Source organism: Styela clava, chromosome 4 (assembly GCF_964204865.1).
Source record: "Styela clava chromosome 4, kaStyClav1.hap1.2, whole genome shotgun sequence".
Classification (NCBI taxonomy): Eukaryota; Metazoa; Chordata; class Ascidiacea; order Stolidobranchia; family Styelidae; genus Styela; species Styela clava.
In genome coordinates, this window is record NC_135253.1 from 25,368,076 (window position 1) to 25,393,592 (window position 25,517).

A 25,517-nucleotide genomic window follows, 5' to 3' on the forward strand; every position below is an offset into this window, starting at 1 on the left:
TCTACAACCGCTCAAAAAGTCGTCATTAGCCATTTTATCAATTTCCTTTACCTGTGCAGCAATAAATAAATATGAAAGTCTAATCATATACTGCCTTGATAGCTCCCTTCGAACAATATCGGAAGCATACAGTGGTGGCAAGTATCCAACACATGGTTTTCAAACCTGTTAAACTCAAAGAATCTTGAACGGACAATTTCAACAACATACAGATGAAACTTTGAAAATAGTCTGTAATTCCAGAAATTGCCAACACTTGAAAATTATTAAAACAAATAAATTGTACCTTGAGAATGAAACATATACAAGCCACATAGTCGATACAACTGACATGAATGAAATGACGGACGTTCAATGAAGTGCTGAGAGCTACTGATAATATAAAGTAATGGTTCTCAAATGGTGGGGCGCGCTCCACAATTGGGGTACAGAAAATTTTTTGAGGAGGCACAAAACTAATTAAAAATAAAAAATATTTGTTAGATTTGATCTTGCCCGCATTACTTTTGATATTTACGCTCCATCAACATATTTTTAAATTTCTTTTGCATGAAACATACTTTTGCATTACTATCAGTTATTTGGAGCCTATTGTGATTGTTTTTTTTGGTGTGGTGCACAGGACTTGACATATTCTAAAAAGTGGGCGCTGCTTGAAAAGTTTAATAAACACTGCTATATCGAATCATAATAGCGAGTCCTAGTAAACACAGACGAAAACAGCTAGGAGGTAGGGAATTCCACATAACCGGAGGTCACGCGGAAATAACTTTGAGCATAAAATTTTTTATGGCTGGTCCTGATAGGCACATGTTCTTCATAGAAACATTGGCCCCAGGTTATGGATTGGTGGTTTTGTAAAGTAGTATCTTCCAATTGGGGCAAATAAAATGTCTGTAAATAAATTGCTTTAATCCTAAAATCGGGAAGACAACTCGAATTTGGACCTGGATAGCTGAACTTTTATTACTGGTGTTCCCTTGTAATTAACCAAGACAGCAGGGGAAAAACATCATCGATAGTTGCATTGTATGGTAATCACATGGTCAAGTAATTAAATAAAAAATGGGATGAATACAAATTGTTTACTCCCCAAGTTCACTAACTGACTGTGAAATGATACCATTGGATTAACAACATTTTACTTGCAATGAAGTACCGGGCCAGGTTATCACTGATTGGTCAGTGTATGGACACAACATATATATAAAGTTCTAGGACTGGGTTTCTCAAACTTCGCCTCAGCCTCACAAATGGCCACGTAGCGGCCCTGACCATAGGACTCCATTAGGTGTCATTCAATATGATTATTACTTTTTAATCGATTTTAATTGATAAGTATGTTGATAGGTATTTGCCTGTTAGATGCACGCGATATCTCACGGAAGCGAGATTGAATCTGCTCCAGATTTTGCATGTGCATTCATCATATGTCGAACCAGAAGCCTATCGATTTTGGAAGAATTATGTCGTATAATTAGCGAGTAATTAATTAATTAGTGATGGGACACAAGGTGTCACTATGGAGTAAGAAGGCTGTTTTGGGGGATCCCCTAACTTTCGAACAATATTCTCGTTTTATTCTTAAGTCTTTGGAAAGGGGCCACAATTCATGAAATTTGGAGAACCACTGCCCTAGGATGCCAAATTATTCTAAGCATGTCAGAAAGAATGGAACTCAGAAAAATATTGAAATGAAACTACTTTAAAATCGTTTCTCACTACAAAATTCCCAGTACCCACAATGCAATTAGGTTCTATATAGAAAGCTCAAACCTGACAAAGTACTATCAACGGCATTAAAAAAATCTGTTAGCAGCAAAACTAGGCATTAACATGAAAATGAATGGGGCGATGCCTAACTGGGGAGATTGAAAAAGATTCATCTCGGAGTGAAATTACGGGAAACTCCTGGAATTAGGTGAGACACTGACACTGAATAGAGTTACCTAACACGCACTTACTCAAAAAGTAAATGAGACTCATCTCTTGAGTAAAATTATAGGAAACTACTGGAATTATGAGTCATTGAAGATAATTGTGTTGTGCATAACGCACACTTAGATTGTTAGGACACAACATAAAGTTCTAGGACTGGGTTTCTCAAACTTTGCCACAAATGGCCACGTAGCGGCCCTGGTGCCATTCATGATGACTACATCAAGTCTTGAGAGTCTTTAGAATGGGCCAACGATTCATGAAATCTTGAGAACCACTGCCTAAGGATGCAAAATTATATTCGATTCAAGTTGGCCAACCCTGGGTGCACTTACTCAAAAGGTAAACGAAAGTCATCTTCAAGTAAATTTATGGGCGAGCTTTGTCAAGAGAAATGTTTGATATAGGAGTCTTAAGAATACTCTTGACCACATATGTGAATTAATAACGAGTGTAGAAAATAGGAACCAATAAAACGATCTTTCTGCATTGTCAAATCACAATATACAAAAATTTGTCTCTGCTGAAGACGACCAAATTAATAAAAGGAAAAATTATTTTTGACCGCAGGGCTGGAGAGCTGAAACTTTGTTAGAGCTGGAACGAAGCTAACCACTAGATAGGGCGAGAGCTACCAGAAATTTTAGTGGCTTAAGCTCGTACCCATCTAATTATTTTTTTCATATTTAAAATTTTCTAACACTTTATACTAGTAATAATATTCATTCTTTTCCAGTTTATCAATATAAATAACACAATAATAATGTCCTCATAACGTTTTAAATACTGCTCCAGCAAAACTGCATTTAATTGACAGTTCATTGTAATGGTCATACAAAAAGACCTAAAAGCCCATCAAGTTGCGTACAGGGACTGAAATCTATGGGTAGGGGGTATATCCACTTGGCTAACACAGACAGTCCCTGAACTCCTTCTAGAACTAAAATAAGGAATATCGGAATAAAACTATGGCCTAACCCTAAGCTGGTACACATATTACGGAAGTACCCTAATTTGAATATACTGTGACCCAGGAGTTATTTTGTTTTCAAACCAGCTCCCCAGGCCTGCTTGTCATCGGGTAAAGTTCTTGCATAAAATTTATCATTCAATTCTCTCTTCAATAATCAGAGTTTCTTGCGGGAAAAGTTTGTGATCTTTCAGAGAGACTTTTGGGTCAAGAGACGAAATATCTCGTTTTGGATACGAAGTGATAACTCGATATTTATCGTTCAGATAACCGAGAGAACCGACAAAGTTAAGAAGTCCTTGCAGAGACTCGGACGCCAGAAATGTTCTGGTCACCATATCACCCCCACCCGGTGGTCGGAAGCGTATTTTTGCGACCGGAAATCCGCAATCTGGTGACGGTTCCTGAGGCACAATCTCTCCTAAACGTTCAATCTGTTCGTTCTTCTCTTGCTCTTTTCTTTCCTCTTCTTGCTTCTGTTTTTCCAACTGAGCTCGTTCAGCGTCCAATTTTATTTGCTTTTCCTTGTCCTGTAAGAAAAAACTATTCATTTAGGATTTTAATATTTACGTTGCAGGAGAGGGAAGCCCACAACATATGGCAAGCCATGGCCTATCATCTGGTTACCAGTCCATGAGGTTAGTTGGCCAGTTATTTGTTTCAGATGAATGTACTTGATGGTGGGGTAAAGACCAGAAGTTACGTGAACCACACTATGGCAGTGAAGCGTCCAGCGCTTCTCTCGCACATAATTATTAAATACAATATTTGAACTCACACATGGTTATCATAGATGTAAACTCTCTACCGCAGCAGTTCCAAGTGGGAGTCCATGGCCCACATACCATGGGGGCCACAGTTCGGTTTGAGGGGGCCAAAATGCTAGCCCAGAAAAGATTTTGAATTTTCCAAAAAACTGCCCATTCTTACTTGTTTCATTTCTTGATAAAGTTACTTAATAGGGTGTTTTCACTTAGTTGAGCATGAATTGTTTGAACATAACAGTATTTGGAATCTACCAATCATAATAACACTCCTAATACCACTGGAATGATAAACAGAGGGCCACGAGTGCTAAAAACCTCCAAAAGAAGGAAGGGCATGGGCACAAGCCATAAGATTGAAAACCACTGCTCTACTGCTTGGTGCTGAGCTCGAATCATTTCTGGTATTAAAACAAGATTTGGAGAATAAGTGTAGCTAAGGATTGCGCAGTCAGGGATAGCGCTGGGAATTTTTGAATACCTTGATTAGGATTTCAGAATCAATCAAATATTTTTTTCGAATCAAATCTTGAATACTATTTGGGACATATGTCATTAAACTTGATTTTTTTTCATTATAATGGATCCTCCAGACACATAGATCACTGAAAAGATAGAATACATCACCCATACAGTTTGGGGAGCGTTCACACTCGATAAAAAACTCATTAGTAAGAGAAGCGTCATATGCCAGGATTGCATTGATAAAAAAATGGCTCCAATGAAAAAATATTGGAAATTTTGCTCTCGAAAAAAACAAGATGGCGGAGATTCAAAATTTTTGTATGTACCAATTCGAATAACTTACTATTCTATTCGAAGCTTTAAGCCCTAGTCAGGGACAAAATTGAAACTTTTCGCGGTTTGGGTTCTAGACTTCTAACCTGCTGTAGTGAAGCATCATACGCTTCCTCCTGCTCTCTCTTGATTCTCTCCCTTGCTTCACTCAACTCTTCCATCCTGATGTCTTCCTGCTTCTGAGCCTCCGCATCCTCCACTGCTTTGATAAGTTTCACCATCAGTTCATCCAGAGATGTGTTGCCTGTGGATTCAAAAAGTATTCAAAGTTTTTATTTTGCTCTGAACAAGGCTCAACATAAGCAGCAGAAGGATGTGTAAGGAGTAAACAATATTCTGTAGGACTGTTTTTTTTTTGGATCAGCAATTAGTGGAATTAGAACCCAGATAGTATTATCTGCGATGCTAAAATAATTGAGTCGAACGCTCTAACCCTATCATGGGCAAACTTGATGCTGCCACTACCAAACAAAAACCAAATATTGACGTTTCAGCTAAAGAGATTGTGATTGAACTTAGTTTTGGCACAATGCTTATTGTTTTCCACTTTTGCTTTTGTAACACTGTAAATATTGTTTATAAAATGTCCTTTTTAGTCACACCTACATGGCCCGCCAGCCTATATAAGCAAAATTTTTGGCCTTTGGTCCAAAAACCTTGCCCACCCTTGTTGTACCCGCAAGGTGCGAAACAAATATGTGAGAAAATATGCATACCAATGAGGGGTAAAGCTGTAAGTTGTTACCAACAAACAGTTACACAAACTCTTTGGCTGGGAGTAGTCTAGCAATTCTCTTATTTAATAAAAAAATCTGAGAATGAAACCTTATACAAACCTTGTACTATACTGTTGACATCACATGACCTTCCACGACCTTGAGCAAGTACGAGCATTGGAAATCCATCCTTTGGAACTCGCTTAACCGTGTCCGCCACCCCACTCCCCAGCATTCGAGTGCACATGTCTGAAATTTTAAGAAGTATTTTTTATTGTATAGCTTATACAACTTACACTCTGAACAAGGCACTATATGAACAGGTAGGGAGATATTATTGCTCTTTTTGGTATGGCCTGTTGAATGTATCTTTATTGTATTCAACTTTATTTTCCTGGATGGCTGAGCATGCTCTCTGATGTCATCATTCACAGATGACTGATCATGACCAACCAGCCGTTGAGGTAAAGACATGAATGAACATGGTTGGTGTGTCTTGGGAGTCACTTTGGTTGTGTGTATGGCCATTTACTAAATATATGTCTATACTGAGTTAACATTCTCAATCTATAAGTATCCTATGAGAGGTGGTGGGCATGGGATTCTAGCCATATATTTTAACCTGTGACACAATCATAGTAGATAACTGAACCGCCCCCACAAATTTATATTTATGACTCTAATCCAGAGCTACCCAAACTTGCGACCCTTGCAATATATTAAAATTTCCCATACCCCGCCCCCACTAGATATAGTACTTTGTGTGGAATTAGTGTACGTACTCATTGCCAATCTAAAATTCGTTGTACGCCCCCGCCACGACCCCCAATTTGAGTAGCCCTGTTCTAAACAAGAGATGGATGAAATAAATAATTTGATAATCGGAAAAGTGTGAAAACGTTCTAAGAAAAAAGCATAACAAAGGCACTTACCCAGCATTCTTTTTCTATTGAAGTCAGAAGTGACATCCCAAGCCCAGATCACACAATGGTTGGCCATGTATTCCACGACAGATGGTGCACACAGCAGCTGGCTGCAAAATACATTGCTCTGAATGCTTTTATCATGGTGGAGATAGACAGCTAGAAGTCGACGGTTACGTGCTGATCCACCGAAAGCCTCCTGCAGATTGAATTTGGGAATCCTATTAGTTGAAGTAGTTTGATGTAAATGGCCTAACGTGTTTCCCACGAAAATAAGACTGGAGCTTTATTTGGGGCGGGGGGGGGGGGGGGGGGTCTTTTATTTTCATTTATCAAAAATGGATAACATATATATGGATATGGATAACATATATATTCATAAATACCCCCAACCCAGTGAAATTTTCGGAAAACTAAAAAAATCCAAATGCGCACAAAATTTACGCAGGAGTTTTTCATTATAATCGCCTAGTGTTTTCGTAAGCGTTACCTGATTATTTATTATACATCATCTTTATATCGGTTCCGTACATTTTGTAAAACAAAGTATATCCTTTGTGTGCGACAAATCCACAATAATCAGTTTTTCTCGCAGTACCGTGCTTTCGGTGAGAGGAACGCGTTACCAAAAGTTAGTTACACCCTTGCGCGGTACTTAAGAACGCACAGGCAAAATTTATCAATACGCCCGCGCCGTTTGCATTCAGTGCCCTTCTATGTTCGATTCAGTGCCCTCGTTTAAACTTGGAACGCGCTAATAGAACACATTGAATTTTACTTTATTTTATTAGTTATACGTTATTTACATTTAAAATTCGAGATTGACAGAAAATTTTTGTGTCCGTCCGTACTCATTCTGTCGTTCACATACGATACTTTGCCCCACTAAAATTAAAGACACAATTTATTACACACGCAATGGTTTTTATTTTTCAATTTTTTTTCAATTTCCGACGAGACCGCACATCTTTTTCCAGATCATTATCATATTTGAAATTATCGATTTAAAGCATTTAAATTGTAACAAAACATGATACAATTTGAAAAAAAAATAATTGATGATAGTTAAAGAATTTACCAGTAAAATCATGGGATTATTACATTAGTAAGGTTACGTAGCAAAGCGATAGAATCAGATAAATGTTACGAAATAGCCTATAATCGAGAAATTCACGACCGAATGAAAATCAAACATGTTTGCGACGTCGTCTAACATGGCGCGCCTATAAATTAGGACACGACTCGAGCGTGTACACGATCGAGTTACACGCAATCGCAATCGCGCATTGAAGTATAATGTTACTATGGCACCGCATTTTGCAGTTATAAATTATACTTTCGATGCCGCATCATCATAAATAACATGTTTTTATCAAGTTGCATTAAACCATTCGTGACGCGTAAAGCATCATCAGCAGTATCAGCATAAAATACTTTATTATGTTCGGTATGTTTATGTGGTATTATTTTGGGTTTTATACACTATTTACTTGTTCTTGTTGAGTATGTTTTTAATATTCAGATATCTACATTTACGTTTCAAATGTCCTCATAAAAAATATATATTTTTCGCAACCGATAAATCAATATGAGCTAAAAGTCGCATTTACCGAGTACCGTAATCGCGGGCTCAGGGATGGCCAATTCGAATAAAGTATTCGAATATCTCGTCATCCGAATATCGGAATTCACGTTCATAAGAATATCGGATATTTGCCCCGACGCCGCTTTCAAGACGTTTCCGTTGAATGAAAACATTTTCGATAGAAACTTGCGCGTGATTGTTTTCATCACTCATCAGCGTAACGTGTTATTTAGGCCCATAAACGCCTTTACGATTGTGTTATTTTCTCTAAAACGAAAATTTTCCACAAATTTGTGCCACGATAACGATAACATTTATTTTATTTTTGTATGCGCACGGAATTGTGAATCTGGTAAATACGTTCATCGGCGGCGAGTTTCTAAAGACAACGCAACTTTTTGATTGAAAAGCGGCAATTTAAAATACTCAAAATAAAACCGTAAACAACATAAGTTTTATTGAGGCCCGCGAAAATTTAAAAAACGCTTTTCTAGGCAGTGAAAATCGCAAAATTTCGTGTGCCTCTGGCACACATTATGTTTGGTCGGCGTTTAGAAACATATCGTCACTAATTGAGGGCGGGATTTGCCTGATTATCCATTACTTTAAATTGCCGTCGAATATTTTCGTGTTAACACGATACAAGGTTTGAAACGCGACTTTTTCCCTGGTTGTGAGGATGTATATAATATAATTAATATTTTTTAAGTATATTCAATCAATTTTATTGTGATGAAAGAAATTTTACTCTGAGATATTTTACTCTGAGCATTTCGATCGAGCGGAGTCACTGTTAACAAGTACATCTAAATATTTGCCGAATTCGCAATATACGGATAAAAACAATATTTAATCGGACAGTTTACCTCACGTTTTTATTTTTATGGCCGCTGTTTGCAACGGTATATAAGAGTGGTGAAGATTTTAGTTTGTCGACGCAACCGCAGGATAAATTGAAGACAATTAAATTAATAAGAGCAAGACATTTTAAATATGCCGGTGTCGGTCACGAATTCATCACTTTGCACAACAGAAAAATATTTATTCGTTGTTATATTATTTGTTGTAAAAGTCGACTCTTTTAACAGGTGGCATAATCGCGGCGATGAATATGTATTTTTAATTTACTGCTAAACTTTATATGTATATTCATTGTATGAAATGAATTATTCTCTACACTTAACAGGATTTTATATAATTATTTGAGATTTTTCTAACGGCGATAACGAGTTGGCAAGATTGCAAAAATACATATTAAAATTATACATCAGGCAGTTTATCTCGTACTTTTTGGTCACAGATTGCGGTGGACCGAAAAGTAATGTTTTTTTTGACGTAAGAAGAAGTAATGTTTTTTTTGACGTAAGAAGAAGCAACCGCGAGCTATGTTGGACACATTAAATTAATATATAAAGATATTTTAGAATCTCGCAGTTGGCATTAATGTAATATTTTAGGCAACAGGAAATTCATAATACGCTAGAAAAGGCGGCTCTATTAACGAGCGCGTGTTCGTGGTGACTGTTACAGACGACACTGGAAATTTTCGATTTTGACCCCCCCCCCCTTTTGAAAATCCTGGCTGCGCGCCTGGCCCTACCACATTTTTATTTCAATCAAATGCTTGACATAGATTATTCAAAATAGATCATATCATCATACTTTGGAATGTTTTGCAAGTCACTACTACAGTGTTTCTTCGAAAAAAAAGACATGGTCTCATTTCAATTTACTCTTGAAAAAAAACTACAATAGGACTTCTTTTAAGGGGACGGCTTATATTAAAATCATTATTAAAATTCAGACTAGGTCTTATTCTCATGGAAATACGCTAGTAGCAACACAGATCATACATCCAAGATTTGAACCCTATGCCACCTCGTGATAAATTGTGTAGGCAATGGTGGAAGATTCCGGCCTTATAAATGACAGTAGCTCTTTACATATTGACAGATATCATTAGCTGATTGTACATTGCCTCGTTCTTAGCGAAGGTGAGATTTATTTTTTGAAATACATAGATTCCAAATTGAGCCGTGTTCAACATGGAATATAGAAATATAATTTCAATACTTCAATACCTGAATAGCTGCATCCAGCGTGTCGATGAGAAAGCTAGGAGTGACATGGGCTTCCTGTCCATATCGAGAATTAAACTCAGACTGGAACTGAGCAAGAGCACCGATGTCGTCTGTGGCTTCTTCAGGCATTAGAGGACGCAATCGGGTCACTGTAGGAACATCTAACAGAAATTCGTCGTCCAAATTCTCTGAAGCCTCTTCGTATTCATCCACCTAGATGATTAATTATCAGTGAATAGTTTATGATAGCACGATACGAGAGTGCAATGTTGAATTCTATAGGACGTTTATTAGCGCCTTTTGCTTTGAACAGACCTGTAAACACATCCACGATATCTAACAATACCTAGGATGATAGTTTATTTGAAAGAGCCGAAATCTTTCTAGTTTGTCACTGCCTAACCAAATTATTACAGTACTCCCAAACAGGGGCGCAGCCGGGATTTTTAAAAATTTCCAGTGCCGCTTGTAATAGTCATCATGATCACGGGCTCGTTAATACAGCCGCCTTTTCAGTGTATAACGAATTTTCTGTCGCGTAAAATCGTAAAATATCCAATCCATGACAACTACGAGATTCTAAAATGTCCTTATATATTAATTTAATTGTGTCGAACGTAACTCGCGATTGCGACTTCTTACGTACGTCAGAATAAAAACAATACTGCAGTGAAATGCCTGATGCATTTAATTTTGATACGTACTTTTGCAATCTTGCAACCTCGTTATCGCCGATAGTAAAATCTCGATATATGATTTTAAATCATGTTTAGTACAATTTTACTTCATACAATGAAAATAGATATAAAGTATACCAATAAATCAAAAATACAAATTCACCGCTCCGAAACCCACACCGAACAGTCGCCACGATTACGCCACTTGTTTAAAGAGCCGGCTTTTTCAACGAAAAATGGTTTTTCTCTTGTGTAAAGTAATCAATCCATGACCGATAAGGGCATATTTAAAATGTCCTGCTTTATTAATTTGATTGTCTTCACTTTTAACCTGCTGTTGTGTCGAGCCGTCGACAAAACAAGAGCCACGCTAAAACACCACAGAATTCAGCGGACAAAAAAATGTGTGGTAAACTGCCCGATTACATATTGTTTTAACACTGAATCCGTTCAATCGCAATGATGCCACTCCAATTATTTTAAAAAATAAAACCTTTCGAAAAATCTTTAAATCTGCCGTAAATTCTCATGGAGTAAAATTTATTTCAGTAGAATGAAATTCGACTCCGAAAACCACCCCCTGGCCGTGCCACTGCTCCCAAAGTATGCGTATCAGGTTAGGGTTAGGCCTGTGTTAGGACTGTCTGTGTTAGCCAAGGGAATATACCCCCTGCCTATAGCAATCAGTCCCTTTACACAACTCGATGTAAAATCCTTTGTGTGTCATGCTTAACACGAGTCACAGTTCCAGTGTCTGCCATCTTGGTACTCAAAGCACCCTTATTACACCTCGCGTTGGCGTGGGATTTGATTAATGCATTAAGCACTAGACCACAGTCAAATTGTTTGGTCAAATTCTTATAGTGGTTGTTGAAATATAGCTTGCCCACAAAACCAATGGAAGAATCGATTTCAAACTATCAGGTGAACATAGTTATTACAAACCTCCATATTGTCCTCATCTGCTGTCAGGTCAACAAACGTAGTCGATGTCGCTTTCGTCTCTGTTATGGAACACCTGTAGAATATTTAAGAATGATATAGCCATTTTGTAATTTCAAAAAATGAAAGGAAAATTTTTTGTCTGCACTGTGGAAGGCACATCTCACCCACAGACCAAATTACAGTCCCAGCTGCAAACAATTACATGTAGCGTTCATTTGAATTTGGGGCTTTCTAGTAGTTGCAAGAACAGAACTTTGGTTATTGATCTTGTGACATGCGTTGTTCGTGTCGCATTTCGCAACGCAAACAGATTGGAATAACCTACTCGTACCAGATTAAAATAAATAAAAAACTAGCTTCATGGTCCACAAACCATTTAAAATTTGTACTTTTCCTCAAGTCGCGCAATTTTTCATTGTGGGCGGCATTTGGCCCACGGGCCACAGGTTGCATATGCAACGCAAAAATATTATATATTTACCTGTGCTTTGGTAAATTAAGTCCAAGACTTCCCAGAGTTCTGTCGGGAGTCAGAAGACTTTTATCTGAAGCTAAGGTATTCCACACTTGCTTGCTAGGTGGGATACCGGTGAGAGAGTGGGCATCAAAAGTCAAATCTTGAAAGGTTTTGGACCCGAGAAAATTGAGGCTGTAAATACTTTTAGTCCGTATATCCGTGATTTCTAACATATAAGTTTCTTTGAGTTTGTCAAAATCGTCTTTGAAAGCAGCGCAAGGCACTGCAAAGTCTTGAGAGGTCCCGACAGTTACCTTGTCACTGAGGCCGAATGCAGCACCGTTATGAAATGCTGAACTGCGAACCGTCAGAGTCACATTTAGGGGCAGATGGAGAGAGCCGAGTGCTGTGCTATCGGACATTATGTCCGTGCCTGACTGCGGCCAGCCATCAAATCTTGCTTCGTTTTTTGGTATTTGTAATTCCATGGATGCAACGTCTCGCAGCGTTCCTAAATTTGCTGACTCATCCAGTGAAACATGCCTTGTCGTGTCATTCAATCGCACTTCGAAGTGTATCATTCGAGCTGAAACACAAGGATCGAATTTGATAAACAATAAAGCATGAAAGCCTTACCAGCAACAGTAAAACTCTTAATTCCTTCTAAGGCCTAAAATTCAACAAGCCACAGTATTTAATGATGTGAAAAACACCAATATTTCTTGAAGGACCAAAATTGTCTTAATTCATTACATTTGGGGTGTTTGGAATAGAATTTGAACACAATATGTTATACCTTGCAATGCTAATAAAGTTGAGTCCACGCTTTAATAACAGCTAGGCCATCGTCTCTAAGATCTGAAGAACCCAATCAGTGATGGCAAGAAATGATCATCCTACTATTTATATTTATTCCAAATTCTGGAAATACTTCCACACATGGGTGCAGCCAGGTAGGGATGCGGTTACGATAAAATCACTTAAATCATCGAATTCAAAAAGCCGAGGCCCATCACTAACATATGATGAAAAGAAGAAATCCCTGAACATAAGAAACTAGAAACTTACGTTTGCTTGTCGAGGGCTCAGAAACAATGCCAAAGTCAGTAAAGAAGTTTTGAGAAGAGAAGTCTTCAGTCACTGGTTGTTGGGGCGATGGGGAGGAGGAAGCTGATAAAAAGATTTAAAAAAGTTGCGACAGCTTAGTAGTGTGGAATTCACTCTCTCATAGCTGTTTCGATATTCATATTTTTTATTATATATGTTTAGTATAAAAAATTTTCGCTCCAAACAAGACCCTTTACAATCAGCCAGTGATATCTAACAATGAAAAAGTCGTGACATTTCTGCTAGGCCATCGGACCTTCCTCATTATTTACTAATGAGCAGATTTAAACAATAATTCTTTATAATTCTTCATGGCACTTTAGTGGTCATAGGTTGTAACATTGCTCAGAGATCATTGACCTTCTTTTATAAATAGATAGTTTCGCTTATAATGATGCATTTCCATCAGTTATTTTATGCATCATATTTAATAATAGGAACCCAAAATAGCAGACAAATGTATGCATCACAGTCAGTGAATCAAGCATATCATAGGGAGTGTACTTTCAATGGTACCTAGTGGACGTGTCTGCTCGTGGCCCAATAACAACTAATTTATGCCCCCCTAAATAGTCTAAGAACTCACGACTGGACAAATCTTAATCTTATTAATGACTCACCAGCCAAAGCCACATTGACAGCTTCATTCATATTCCAGTCGCATTGTTCAAGATGGGCGATGCATTGGCTGATATCTTCGATTCCTGGGTGAAATAAGATTTTCAAAATTAAACTCTAGTCGCCTGAGGATCCAAAAATAGCAACAACATTATAAGGCATACAGGTATACAGACTTTTCACTATCTGAATGATTTGCCACAGATGTTCCGCCTATTGTTCCATTCTGATTTCTAGGCGGCAAATGATGATTTCAGATATGACTTTCATAATTTTAAATTTTTCGGTCATGAAAAGTAAATTGAGAAACTACTATTTGAGCGGTTTTTGGAATAAATTAATTTAGAAATTTTCAAAAATCATTATTTTTTTAAAAATGTTGAATTCGACAGAAAAACAATAAAAAAAATTTCAATCTTTTACACAATATGCAAGTCTTGTTACAAATAATTTATTGGTGCACATTTATTGCCAAGGATTTTATCGACCAGTCAGTATTGCTGTATTGACATATACCGCTACCTGCGGCACTAGTACAACTCTCAACCCTTGACGCTAGCTATGTAATGGGGTCTGGTATAGTTTAGTACCACATGCACTGCTAGTTGGCCTGGCTCAACAATTTTTGCATATATCATACCTAACCCCCACCTGACTATGTCACCAAAAAATTATGTCACTACGACGCCACAATGACGTAATAAATACCTACAAAGTGTACCGATGGTCGTCCAAAACGCGCAGACGATCACCCGTAATCGAGCCTATCTCTCTCATTTTCTCGTCGCAACGATCCCGATACAGCGATATGAGAGAGACCGCTGGCGTTAGTGAGTTAGCCATTTCGGACGATAGTAGCTATACTTGGCAAGCACAGTGTGATTGTATTGTCGTAGTGACGTAATTTTTGGACGACATAGTCAGGTGAGAGTTACGAATAAGATATACAAAATTCGTTATGCTATGCCAAACGGAAGTACTTGTGGTACTAAAGTATACTAGACCCATGTAATGAACGTAGAACAAAAGCATAATTCTAGTCTAGTGATAAAAAATATCTGCTGGGCGAAACGTCCGTGGGGCAAAATTTCTGCATAAGAAAAGTTTATTGGCATTACCTGTGCAAGCTTGGAAATTTGCCAGTATCTCATTTCTATCCATTTTGTCAGCGCTAAGCTGGTCCGAGAGTTGTTAGATAATAATATAATCCAGCAGTAGTTTTTAAAATTTTAGGTTTATTGTACTGTTTAGAAAGCTCGATTCCTTTGGAAAATATTTTAGTACTGAAAACACAGCAGCAGTCAGATAACAGAGTCGATAATATTAAAACTGAAAGGATAAAAATTAGAAAATAAAAGTTTATTGACATATACCTGTATACTGGGCATAAGAATTGTTAGGCAGCTGATATTTTCAAAGTCCTAAACAATCTTCCCTCTAATTTTTTGTAGTATGTGTGCGCAGAAATTTAGGTGTGTGCGCACTTTTTTGGAAATGACCAATATTTATGCAGAAACCTAAGAAGAAATTTTGGCCTTCTAACCGGGTAATGGGTAGGCCAACAACAAACTTTCTCAACCTGCCAACCGAGAACATTGTTACATGATATCGGAAATACGTCTGTGCGCAGTGGATTTATGCGTGTGCGCTGCCTCTGAAAGCTAGGTGCACGCGCATACGCACACGCCTTAGAGGGAACACTGGTCCTAAACCAAACTAAATTAAGTAGCTCTTCAATCAATAGGTATACAGGTATGGGCTTTATTTACATTTCATTACATGCAGACACACATTCTGACATTACAGCATTATAGATTACCCTGTCCGGGTTCGCAGGTTCAAATTCTGTGGGAAATACTTATGTGCGAGAGTTGGTGGATTTTCATATTTCCCAGCCATGGCAGCATGGTGGGGTGGTTGACATAACAACTAGTTCATAGTTGGTTGGGGCTCACTTCACCATACATACTGACATATGAAATGAATAACTGGTAGATTATTCCTACATACAGACATAAAATACAGTAGAACAGAATAAGAGACTAGACTACAGGACTATGGTTCGCTCTGGCTGTCTGGACTGCCTGTTATAAATCACAGCCCAATCGCAGAATCGTGTCCATTTTGACGCAAAGAGTATTAAATTTCGGCCCACCGTCTGATTGTTTGTTTATGCTTCACAAGTTCAGAAGTTTGACGTTCATGTTTTTGTCTTTTTTATTTTGAAAATAAGTTTATATGCTAAATGTGGGTAATCTGGTGTATCAGGATTGTCGCATCAAATTCAAGAATTTCGACAGTCACTGAGTCAGGCTAGTTCACACTGTCACAATTCAGCAAGTTTAATTTAGTTTAGTCTCAGAGTCCACCGTCAGACAGTGTAGGTAAAAAATAGTCAGGCAGTCAGTAGCCTTGTCCTGATGACCCTATCCATGCTGTACCGGTATTGTTCCTCGCCCGTAATTCGAATGCTTGCAGTGTCGTTGGCGACGAGAAAATACAGGTATCGTAGATAAATAGTTTATTTCGAAAACTCCATAACAAACATAAATTAAAAATGGAGAATTCTGGAGGGCGAGCAAAACCTCTAAAAAAGTTTAAAACATGAGAAGTACGGTACCGGTATCTCATGTGCCTGCCCACTAATCGTAAGATCTAATCGTGCACTTTTGTGTTGTGTCTTCATTGATTCTTGCATGATAAAAATAAATTATCTGAATCTGAGACTATTCAGAAGAAATATAATCCCCACCGACAAACCTACCAATACCAGAACACAGCAATATAACCCGTTGAACAAAGGATGCGTACCGTACGGCGTACGGTAGCGTATCTCTTCTGTATTATGGCGACCGAAACCAAATATTGCGTCACATTGGCTAATGTATCGAAGATGCTAGAAAATTATTTTTCGTTTAGCATGTGAGGCCGATAAATTTTTGTTTCGTTAGATTTTAATAATTATTTTCGCTAATAGTTTCGCAAGTTGGAATATCGTGAGATATATTTATGAGCGAAAGAATACGGTACCGGTACGTAACTGGACTTATAATCGTCGTAGGTGGGCGAAGTAGCCGCTGGCCAGTGCATGCATTCGGTTCGGGTTTTTGAAGCAAATAACTGTTTAAGAATAAAGCAAGTGGATAATTATCCCAATGAGAATATATACAACAAGAGAGCTATTCTCAAATATATGGACACGTAGCGCCACCCAGTGGCTGTACTGAAAGAAGTGTTACAGCCTTATAACGCGAAGTCAAAATTGATAGCTCAAACTTATGACGGCGCGGCAGTCATGAGTGGGTCGAAACATGGTGTTCAAGTTTATATAAAAGAAGATTTTCCTCATGCGCATTTTTACATTGTTATGCACACCAATTTAACCTCGTTATTAAAAATATGTGTCTTGATACCCCTCTCGTCCGTATATTTTTTGCAAATGTTTCGGGGTTTTCTTCATTTTTTTCCGTTTCGCCGAAGCGCTCTGACCTCCTTCGCCAGATATGTAGCCGCCGTCTCCCAGCTTGTGCACCAACACGTTGGAACTTCCAATCACGCGTGGTGCAGGGCGTGTCCGAAATTAGGTCTGAGCTCATTGAGTGTTTCAATGGCATTCAGAGCTCTCCGGTTTGGGACGAACGCTCTGTGAGGGAGGCGGCAGGTCTAAAGCGTCTGCTAGAAGATGGTGAGTTTTCATTTTTTCTCGCTTTTTTCTCCACAATATTCTATCACGTGGATGTATTATACGGCGCATTGCAGTCAAGGCTAATGGATGGAGCGTCTGTGCAGTGGTGTATTTCAGACTTCTGCGATGCTGTATCTCGTATCCGGGAAACAATAAAATACGACGACACATGGAGTGCTTCTTTACGCCGCGGGCAAACAACGCAGCGTTTGATTTTGTCTGCAAAGGAATGCTGTGACATTCTGGTGAATCAAATAGGCGATCGTCTGCGCACTGCCGCGTTCTCTTTGATGAACCCCAAAATTTTTTCAAAATTTGCACGTCATTTTCCCATCCATTTGTTGGCTACTGTCTCCAAATTTTACCCCATGATAAACGTGGGTAAATTGGAAAATGAATTGCGATGTATATACACCAATCAAACTTTTTTGAACATCACATTAACTTGCGCGCTCTATGGGTTCCTCATAGATAACACTCTAGTAACTACCTCTGCGGCGTCTGCAAAATTTCTGGACATCATTTTGACGACGCCTATTTCTTCCGCCGACGCAGAGCGAACATTCAGCACGCTGAAGCGTATTAAAACGTATCTCAGAAACACAATGAAGCAAGATAGATTAAATTCCTTGGCTGTTTTATTCATTCACAGAGACGTTATTTCTGGGATGCATGACTTTAATCAGCGCGTTATTGAGCATTTTGCTTCCAAGAAACCGCGGCGTGTTGCATATATGTTCAAGCAGTAGAAGTCTAGCAGCATATATATCTATGAGTGAGCGACGCATGTCCTTATCTTTGCATTATTTTTCCTTTCTTCATAGTAACGTTTTAAACATTATTTTAGGTTTTGTCTGCTTTCCCGAAGTTTCTGTTAATATGTCATTGTATTTATCTGGGTAAATATTGCCTTTCCTTTTGAAAGAGGTTTCAAAATAAACTATGGCTATATTTATTAATCCTTTGACTTGGACCGTTTTTAAAGACACTTTCTTATCGTTAAAAATTGTCGCTTTTGCCGATTGGTTGTTACCGATGGAATGGTTTTTATACTCATAACATGATGGGAGAACTTACAGCGCTCATCCTGTCCCCGTAGATGGGGGTGACTTGGTCCCGCAGTAGCTTGCCCCGGTTGTCAAAATGACCACGCGCCGCCACTGTCACAGTGGCGGCGCGTCAATAGGGCCAACCGGGGCAATGCCCCGGTTGTTTTTTCGGTATAATAAAAAATATTCGAAAAATACCTCAATATCGGTTGCACAGACTGTCTACACTAGCCATATTCTCCCGACATGGTTCATTTTTCGCTCGCAAAGCCTTCGCCGAACGTCGACGGGGCGACGCCGATTTTGCCCCGGTTGCTCATTGTATATCGTATTCTCTCTTTTATCTTCCACTCGCCGCGTTTGTCTCGTTTGTTTTCTGTTTCTTTTAGTAAATCATTGGGGCCGATCGGGGCTAGCCTCAAAATTATGACGACACAATGCCGACGTTTCTTACAACAACGTGTTGACATATTCACGCATTCCTTCTCGTTCGTTGGTTGCTTGAAGAGTTGATAGTTTCCTCGCCTTCGTTTTTGTCGCTTGTTTCGCTATTTGAATCAGTTAGAGACCTTTAGTTCATTTGCTTTCGATTTTCCACATTCCTTTTGAGCTCCTCACTTCTTTCCGGCTTCGCATTTCTTAGCCTTAGACCTCATAATGAATAAGGTTGATGCACTACTTCGCACTCCGTTTTCGCAGCTGCCGCTGCAACAAAAATTAGAGGTACAACGTCTAGGGCCTTAACAACCAAAAAATTGTTCACTCGAACAATCCATGACGGAGGAAAGCGTCGGCGTACATTCTGCGCAGAAACTTGGTATAAAAAAACACGAATGGTTGTGTTACAGCGAGGACAAAAATGCACTTCTTTGTTTTTATTGCCTACTTTTTGCTACCGCCCGTGACTCACGTTGGTGTAAATTTGGTTTTAGAGATCTTAAACATCTTTCCGAGCGTGCCAGGGATCATCAATCTTCTATGGAGCATCTGGACAATGCAGTAAAATACCGAACATTCGGAAATGTTGATATTGCAGCACAGTTGGATGAAGGACGCGCGGTTTCTATTCGTCGGCACAACCAAAACGTCGAGAAAAACCGCCATGTTCTCGGTCGATTGATAGATGTTTTGAAGTTCATGGGTTGTCACGAGCTGTCCCTCCGTGGGCACGATGAACGGGCTGGCTCTTCTAATAGAGGGGTATTTTTGGATATGGTGGAATACACCGCATCCCTAGATAAGTATTGAGAGATCATCTTGATGCCGCAACTGTTTCGAAAGGGACATCTAAGGATATCCAAAAATGATTTGCTCGACTCAATGTATAAAATTTATTTACAACATTTGGCTCTGGAAATTGAGAATTGCCAGTTCCTTTCGATTCAGTCTGACGAGACAACTGACATCACGTGCGTTTCTCAACTGGCTGTGATTTTTCGGTTTGTGAAAGATGGTAAACCTACCGAGAGATTTCACAGCTTTGTACCAATCGTTGATCGCACGGCTTGCGGGATATCGGCTGTACTGAAAGAAGTGTTACAGCCTTACAACGCGAAGTCAAAATTGATAGCTCAAACTTATGACGGCGCGGCAGTCATGAGTGGGTCGAAACATGGTGTTCAAGTTTATATAAAAGAAGATTTTCCTTATGCGCATTTTTACATTGTTATGCACACCAATTTAACCTCGTTATTAAAAATATGTGTCTTGATACCCCTCTCGTCCGTATATTTTTTGCAAATGTTTCGGGGTTTTCTTCATTTTTTTCCGTTTCGCCGAAGCGCTCTGACCTCCTTCGCCAGATATGTAGCCGCCGTCTCCCAGCTTGTGCACCAACACGTTGGAACTTCCGATCACGCGTGGTGCAGGGCGTGTCCGAAATTAGGTCTGAGCTCATTGAGTGTTTCAATGGCATTCAGAGCTCTCCGGTTTGGGACGAACGCTCTGTGAGGGAGGCGGCAGGTTTAAAGCGTCTGCAGGAAGATGGTGAGTTTTCATTTTTTCTCGCTTTTTTCTCCACAATATTCTATCCCGTGGATGTATTATACGGCGCATTGCAATCAAGGCTAATGGATGGAGCGTCTGTGCAGTGGTGTATTTCAGACTTCTGCGATGCTGTATTTCGTATCCGGAAAACAATAAAATACGACGACACATGTAGTGCTTCTTTACGCCGCGGGCAAACAACGCAGCGTTTGATTTTGTCTACAAAGGAATGCCGTAACATTCTGGTGAATCAAATAGGCGATCGTCTGCGCACTACACCTTGCCGCGTTCTCTTTGATGAACCCCAAAAATTTTTCAAAATTTGCAAAATTTCTGGACATCATTTTGACGACGCCTATTTCTTCCGCCGACGCAGAACGAACATTCAGCACGCTGAAGCGTATTAAAACGTATCTCAGAAACACAATGAAGCAAGATAGATTAAATTCCTTGGCTGTTTTATCCATTCACAGAGACGTTATTTCTGGGATGCATGACTTTAATCAGCGCGTTATTGAGCATTTTGCTTCCAAGAAACTGCGGCGTGTTGCATATATGTCGAAGCAGTAGAAGTCTAGCAGCATATATATGAGCGACGCATGTCCTTATCTTTGCAATAACTTTCCTTTTTTCATAGTAACGTTTTAAACCTTATTTCAGGTTTTGTCTGCTTTCCCGAAGTTTCTGTTAATATGTCATTGTACTTATCTGAGTAAATATTGCTTTTCCTTTTGAAAGAGGTTTCAAAATAAACTATGTCTATATTTATTAATCCCTTGACTTGGACCGGTTTTAAAGACACTTTCTTATCGTTAAAAATTGTCGATTTGCCGATTGGTTGTTACCGATGGAATGGTTTTTATACTCATAAAATGATGGGAGAACTTACAGCGCTCATCCCGTCCCCGTAGATGGGGATGAGACTTGGTCCCGCAGTAGCTTGCCCCGGTTGTCAAAATGACCACGCGCCGCCACTGTGTTAGGATATAGGATAGTCTGGGATTTATTGTGTGTTGATATTCATTAACTGTTCTGTATTTTATTTAGTTATTTAATCCCGGAATCTATCAATATTTAAAATCAAACTTTGTGTGTATTAGTGAGTGCTATTGCTGTACTGTTCTGTCGATTTTCAAGTGGAATATTACAACAAAGTTCTTTCAGTTGATGTGATCTTCTGAGGTGTTGGGGTTCAAAAGTTCAGTGGTTTAAGACTGAGTGGGGACTGATTGTTACGACTTTGCATTGCAAATTGTAAAAGAACAGGGACGTACTTGACAGTGGTTTGGTATAAACGTAGCGCAGTTTGAGACTCCAATCCGTGCGTTACAACTTGTATTTTAAACCATTTGACATGGTTTAGGACAATTTATCCACCGACACCAATTCCACGACTATTCTCTACCGTTCCATGGCCAGTGTAAATATTGTAACCATAAACTTGGCAAGATACCACAGCCATTGGCACAGTTGTCAGACGATGGAGCAGATCAAAGTAATGATAATGAAATTTATGATGCTGAGATTCGCGAAAGAAATAGTTTTGTGACCAGCAATGATGCTGATGCGATTGAGCACATAAAAATCGGATATGCCCAAGATGTTTTAACCGATGAAACTCATACCAACAACAAAGAGGATGGTAATGACCAACCTATAGCAATTGTAACACTGTTGCGTGTTGGAAGCGCTACTGCGACAAACAACATTTACCCGGAGAAAATTAAAACCGTAAACAGGTGATGTTTATTTAATCTTTGGGAAATCAATTGCGTTAGCATACATAGTTGACAAGCTGAGAAATTTAATCCATGTGGTTGATAACATCCGGCTCAAGCAGAAAGGCGAGCAAGAATATGATCCACTATTCAAAGTCAGGCCTGCAGCCGTAACATTGAACCCGAAACAATCCGTGGATGAACAAAAGAGGATTGGCATGAAACAATGAAGCGTGAAAACTAAACCACACAAATGAGTCAGCAAAGCGCTCTGACCTCCTTCGCCAGATATGTAGCCGCCGTCTCCCAGCTTGTGCACCAACACGTTGGAACTTCCGATCACGCGTGGTGCAGGGCGTGTCCGAAATTAGGTCTGAGCTCATTGAGTGTTTCAATGGCATTCAGAGCTCTCCGGTTTGGGACGAACGCTCTGTGAGGGAGGCGGCAGGTTTAAAGCGTCTGCAGGAAGATGGTGAGTTTTCATTTTTTCTCGCTTTTTTCTCCACAATATTCTATCCCGTGGATGTATTATACGGCGCATTGCAATCAAGGCTAATGGATGGAGCGTCTGTGCAGTGGTGTATTTCAGACTTCTGCGATGCTGTATTTCGTATCCGGAAAACAATAAAATACGACGACACATGTAGTGCTTCTTTACGCCGCGGGCAAACAACGCAGCGTTTGATTTTGTCTACAAAGGAATGCCGTAACATTCTGGTGAATCAAATAGGCGATCGTCTGCGCACTACACCTTGCCGCGTTCTCTTTGATGAACCCCAAAAATTTTTCAAAATTTGCAAAATTTCTGGACATCATTTTGACGACGCCTATTTCTTCCGCCGACGCAGAACGAACATTCAGCACGCTGAAGCGTATTAAAACGTATCTCAGAAACACAATGAAGCAAGATAGATTAAATTCCTTGGCTGTTTTATCCATTCACAGAGACGTTATTTCTGGGATGCATGACTTTAATCAGCGCGTTATTGAGCATTTTGCTTCCAAGAAACTGCGGCGTGTTGCATATATGTCGAAGCAGTAGAAGTCTAGCAGCATATATATGAGCGACGCATGTCCTTATCTTTGCAATAACTTTCCTTTTTTCATAGTAACGTTTTAAACCTTATTTCAGGTTTTGTCTGCTTTCCCGAAGTTTCTGTTAATATGTCATTGTACTTATCTGAGTAAATATTGCTTTTCCTTTTGAAAGAGGTTTCAAAATAAACTATGTCTATATTTATTAATCCCTTGACTTGGACCGGTTTTAAAGACACTTTCTTATCGTTAAAAATTGTCGATTTGCCGATTGGTTGTTACCGATGGAATGGTTTTTATACTCATAAAATGATGGGAGAACTTACAGCGCTCATCCCGTCCCCGTAGATGGGGATGAGACTTGGTCCCGCAGTAGCTTGCCCCGGTTGTCAAAATGACCACGCGCCGCCACTGTGTTAGGATATAGGATAGTCTGGGATTTATTGTGTGTTGATATTCATTAACTGTTCTGTATTTTATTTAGTTATTTAATCCCGGAATCTATCAATATTTAAAATCAAACTCTGTGTGTATTAGTGAGTGCTATTGCTGTACTGTTCTGTCGATTTTCAAGTGGAATATTACAACAAAGTTCTTTCAGTTGATGTGATCTTCTGAGGTGTTGGGGTTCAAAAGTTCAGTGGTTTAAGACTGAGTGGGGACTGATTGTTACGACTTTGCATTGCAAATTGTAAAAGAACAGGGACGTACTTGACAGTGGTTGGGTATAAACGTAGCGCAGTTTGAGACTCCAATCCGTGCGTTACAACTTGTATTTTAAACCATTTGACATGGTTTAGGACAATTTATCCACCGACACCAATTCCACGACTATTCTCTACCGTTCCATGGCCAGTGTAAATATTGTAACCATAAACTTGGCAAGATACCACAGCCATTGGCACAGTTGTCAGACGATGGAGCAGATCAAAGTAATGATAATGAAATTTATGATGCTGAGATTCGCGAAAGAAATAGTTTTGTGACCAGCAATGATGCTGATGCGATTGAGCACATAAAAATCGGATATGCCCAAGATGTTTTAACCGATGAAACTCATACCAACAACAAAGAGGATGGTAATGACCAACCTATAGCAATTGTAACACTGTTGCGTGTTGGAAGCGCTACTGCGACAAACAACATTTACCCGGAGAAAATTAAAACCGTAAACAGGTGATGTTTATTTAATCTTTGGGAAATCAATTGCGTTAGCATACATAGTTGACAAGCTGAGAAATTTAATCCATGTGGTTGATAACATCCGGCTCAAGCAGAAAGGCGAGCAAGAATATGATCCACTATTCAAAGTCAGGCCTGCAGCCGTAACATTGAACCCGAAACAATCCGTGGATAAACAAAAGAGGATTGGCATGAAACAATGAAGCGTGAAAACTAAACCACACAAATGAGTCAGCAAAGTGTTCACAAATCTGAGATATTTACATAAGATAAAAATTTTGAGATTCACACTGGCAACGAACCGGGAGAAATAGCCGTGAAGTTGGTGTAGACCAGGGGTCGGCAACCTTTTGGAGCTCGCGGGCAAAAATAAAGGTTGCAAGTCATTGGCGGGACGCACATATTTTTAGAAAGTTAAAAATCGAATGGATGACCGATGAATCACATTTTATCACACAGATCAGAAGTTAAATTTTAAACAGCGCGCGAAGACTGACCATTTGAATATTTTTTGCGCCATTAAACCTTTTGCACTTAGCATCAACTTTTCTGCGTTTCGTTGCCATTTGTCTAAATTATAATTAAATTATAGCTTCATTAAACGAGTAATTGTAAATTATATACTTATTACGTTATAATATAATTTGGTCTACACGTGAATTCTTTTGCGTAAAGAATATAATCGACAAAACAGCTATAATTTGTTACTATAATTCAGTGAAGCGTCGCGGTGAATCGTCGTAGGTGAATAAATTGTCGTGCGCCCAGTAAGAGGAATGTAAATCGGTTTAAATTACCGTACAAGTGCTACGTTGACAACCGCGTGAGCTCATAGAAGAACTGAAGCAATTGGGAACACTTGTAGTTGGTGTAATTGGGGGAAACCGTTTACTCAGTTTAAAGTCATATACACAGAACTAAGTACGGCAGGGAATGTATCTTACGAGATATTGAATGAAACAACTGTTTGTTGTAAAATGGTATGGTATTTAATCAATTTTACTGGCGTCATTATATAGCCTACTGCGGTAGAGCATGTTGAAAAATGTGAACGATCGGAGTAAGTCAAAAAAGGAATATATATAAGTGGAAAGGCCCTACATTGTGAAAATCAGCACATGGGGAAGTCGATTTTTCTGACATTCTCATGTCTCAGTACCGCATTCGACCAAAGACTTGGTACTAGCGTATCTTTTATTATTTAATTTCTTTACAAGCAGCTTGTAGCACAAGAAAACATGCAGCACATGTCATTGCTTGATTTCCGTGTTGAAGTTGCAGAT

The 25,517-nt window shown here is 39.1% G+C and overlaps 1 protein-coding gene across 1 annotated transcript; it reads right to left on the bottom strand.

Annotated features, from left to right (window-relative positions):
- Positions 1 to 213: 213 nt before the first annotated feature.
- LOC120325673 (FAS-associated factor 1-like) lies at positions 214 to 16,378 on the bottom strand. The gene is made up of 10 exons (XM_039391768.2): positions 14,698 to 16,378; positions 13,582 to 13,665; positions 12,923 to 13,024; positions 11,879 to 12,440; positions 11,398 to 11,470; positions 9,776 to 9,988; positions 6,119 to 6,308; positions 5,307 to 5,435; positions 4,557 to 4,714; positions 214 to 3,438 (listed from the first exon to the last, which is right to left on the bottom strand). Exons 1-10 carry the CDS (start codon positions 14,738 to 14,740, stop codon positions 3,043 to 3,045), a joined length of 1,950 nt encoding a protein of 649 aa, XP_039247702.2. The 5' UTR covers positions 14,741 to 16,378; the 3' UTR covers positions 214 to 3,042.
- Positions 16,379 to 25,517: the final 9,139 nt, after the last annotated feature.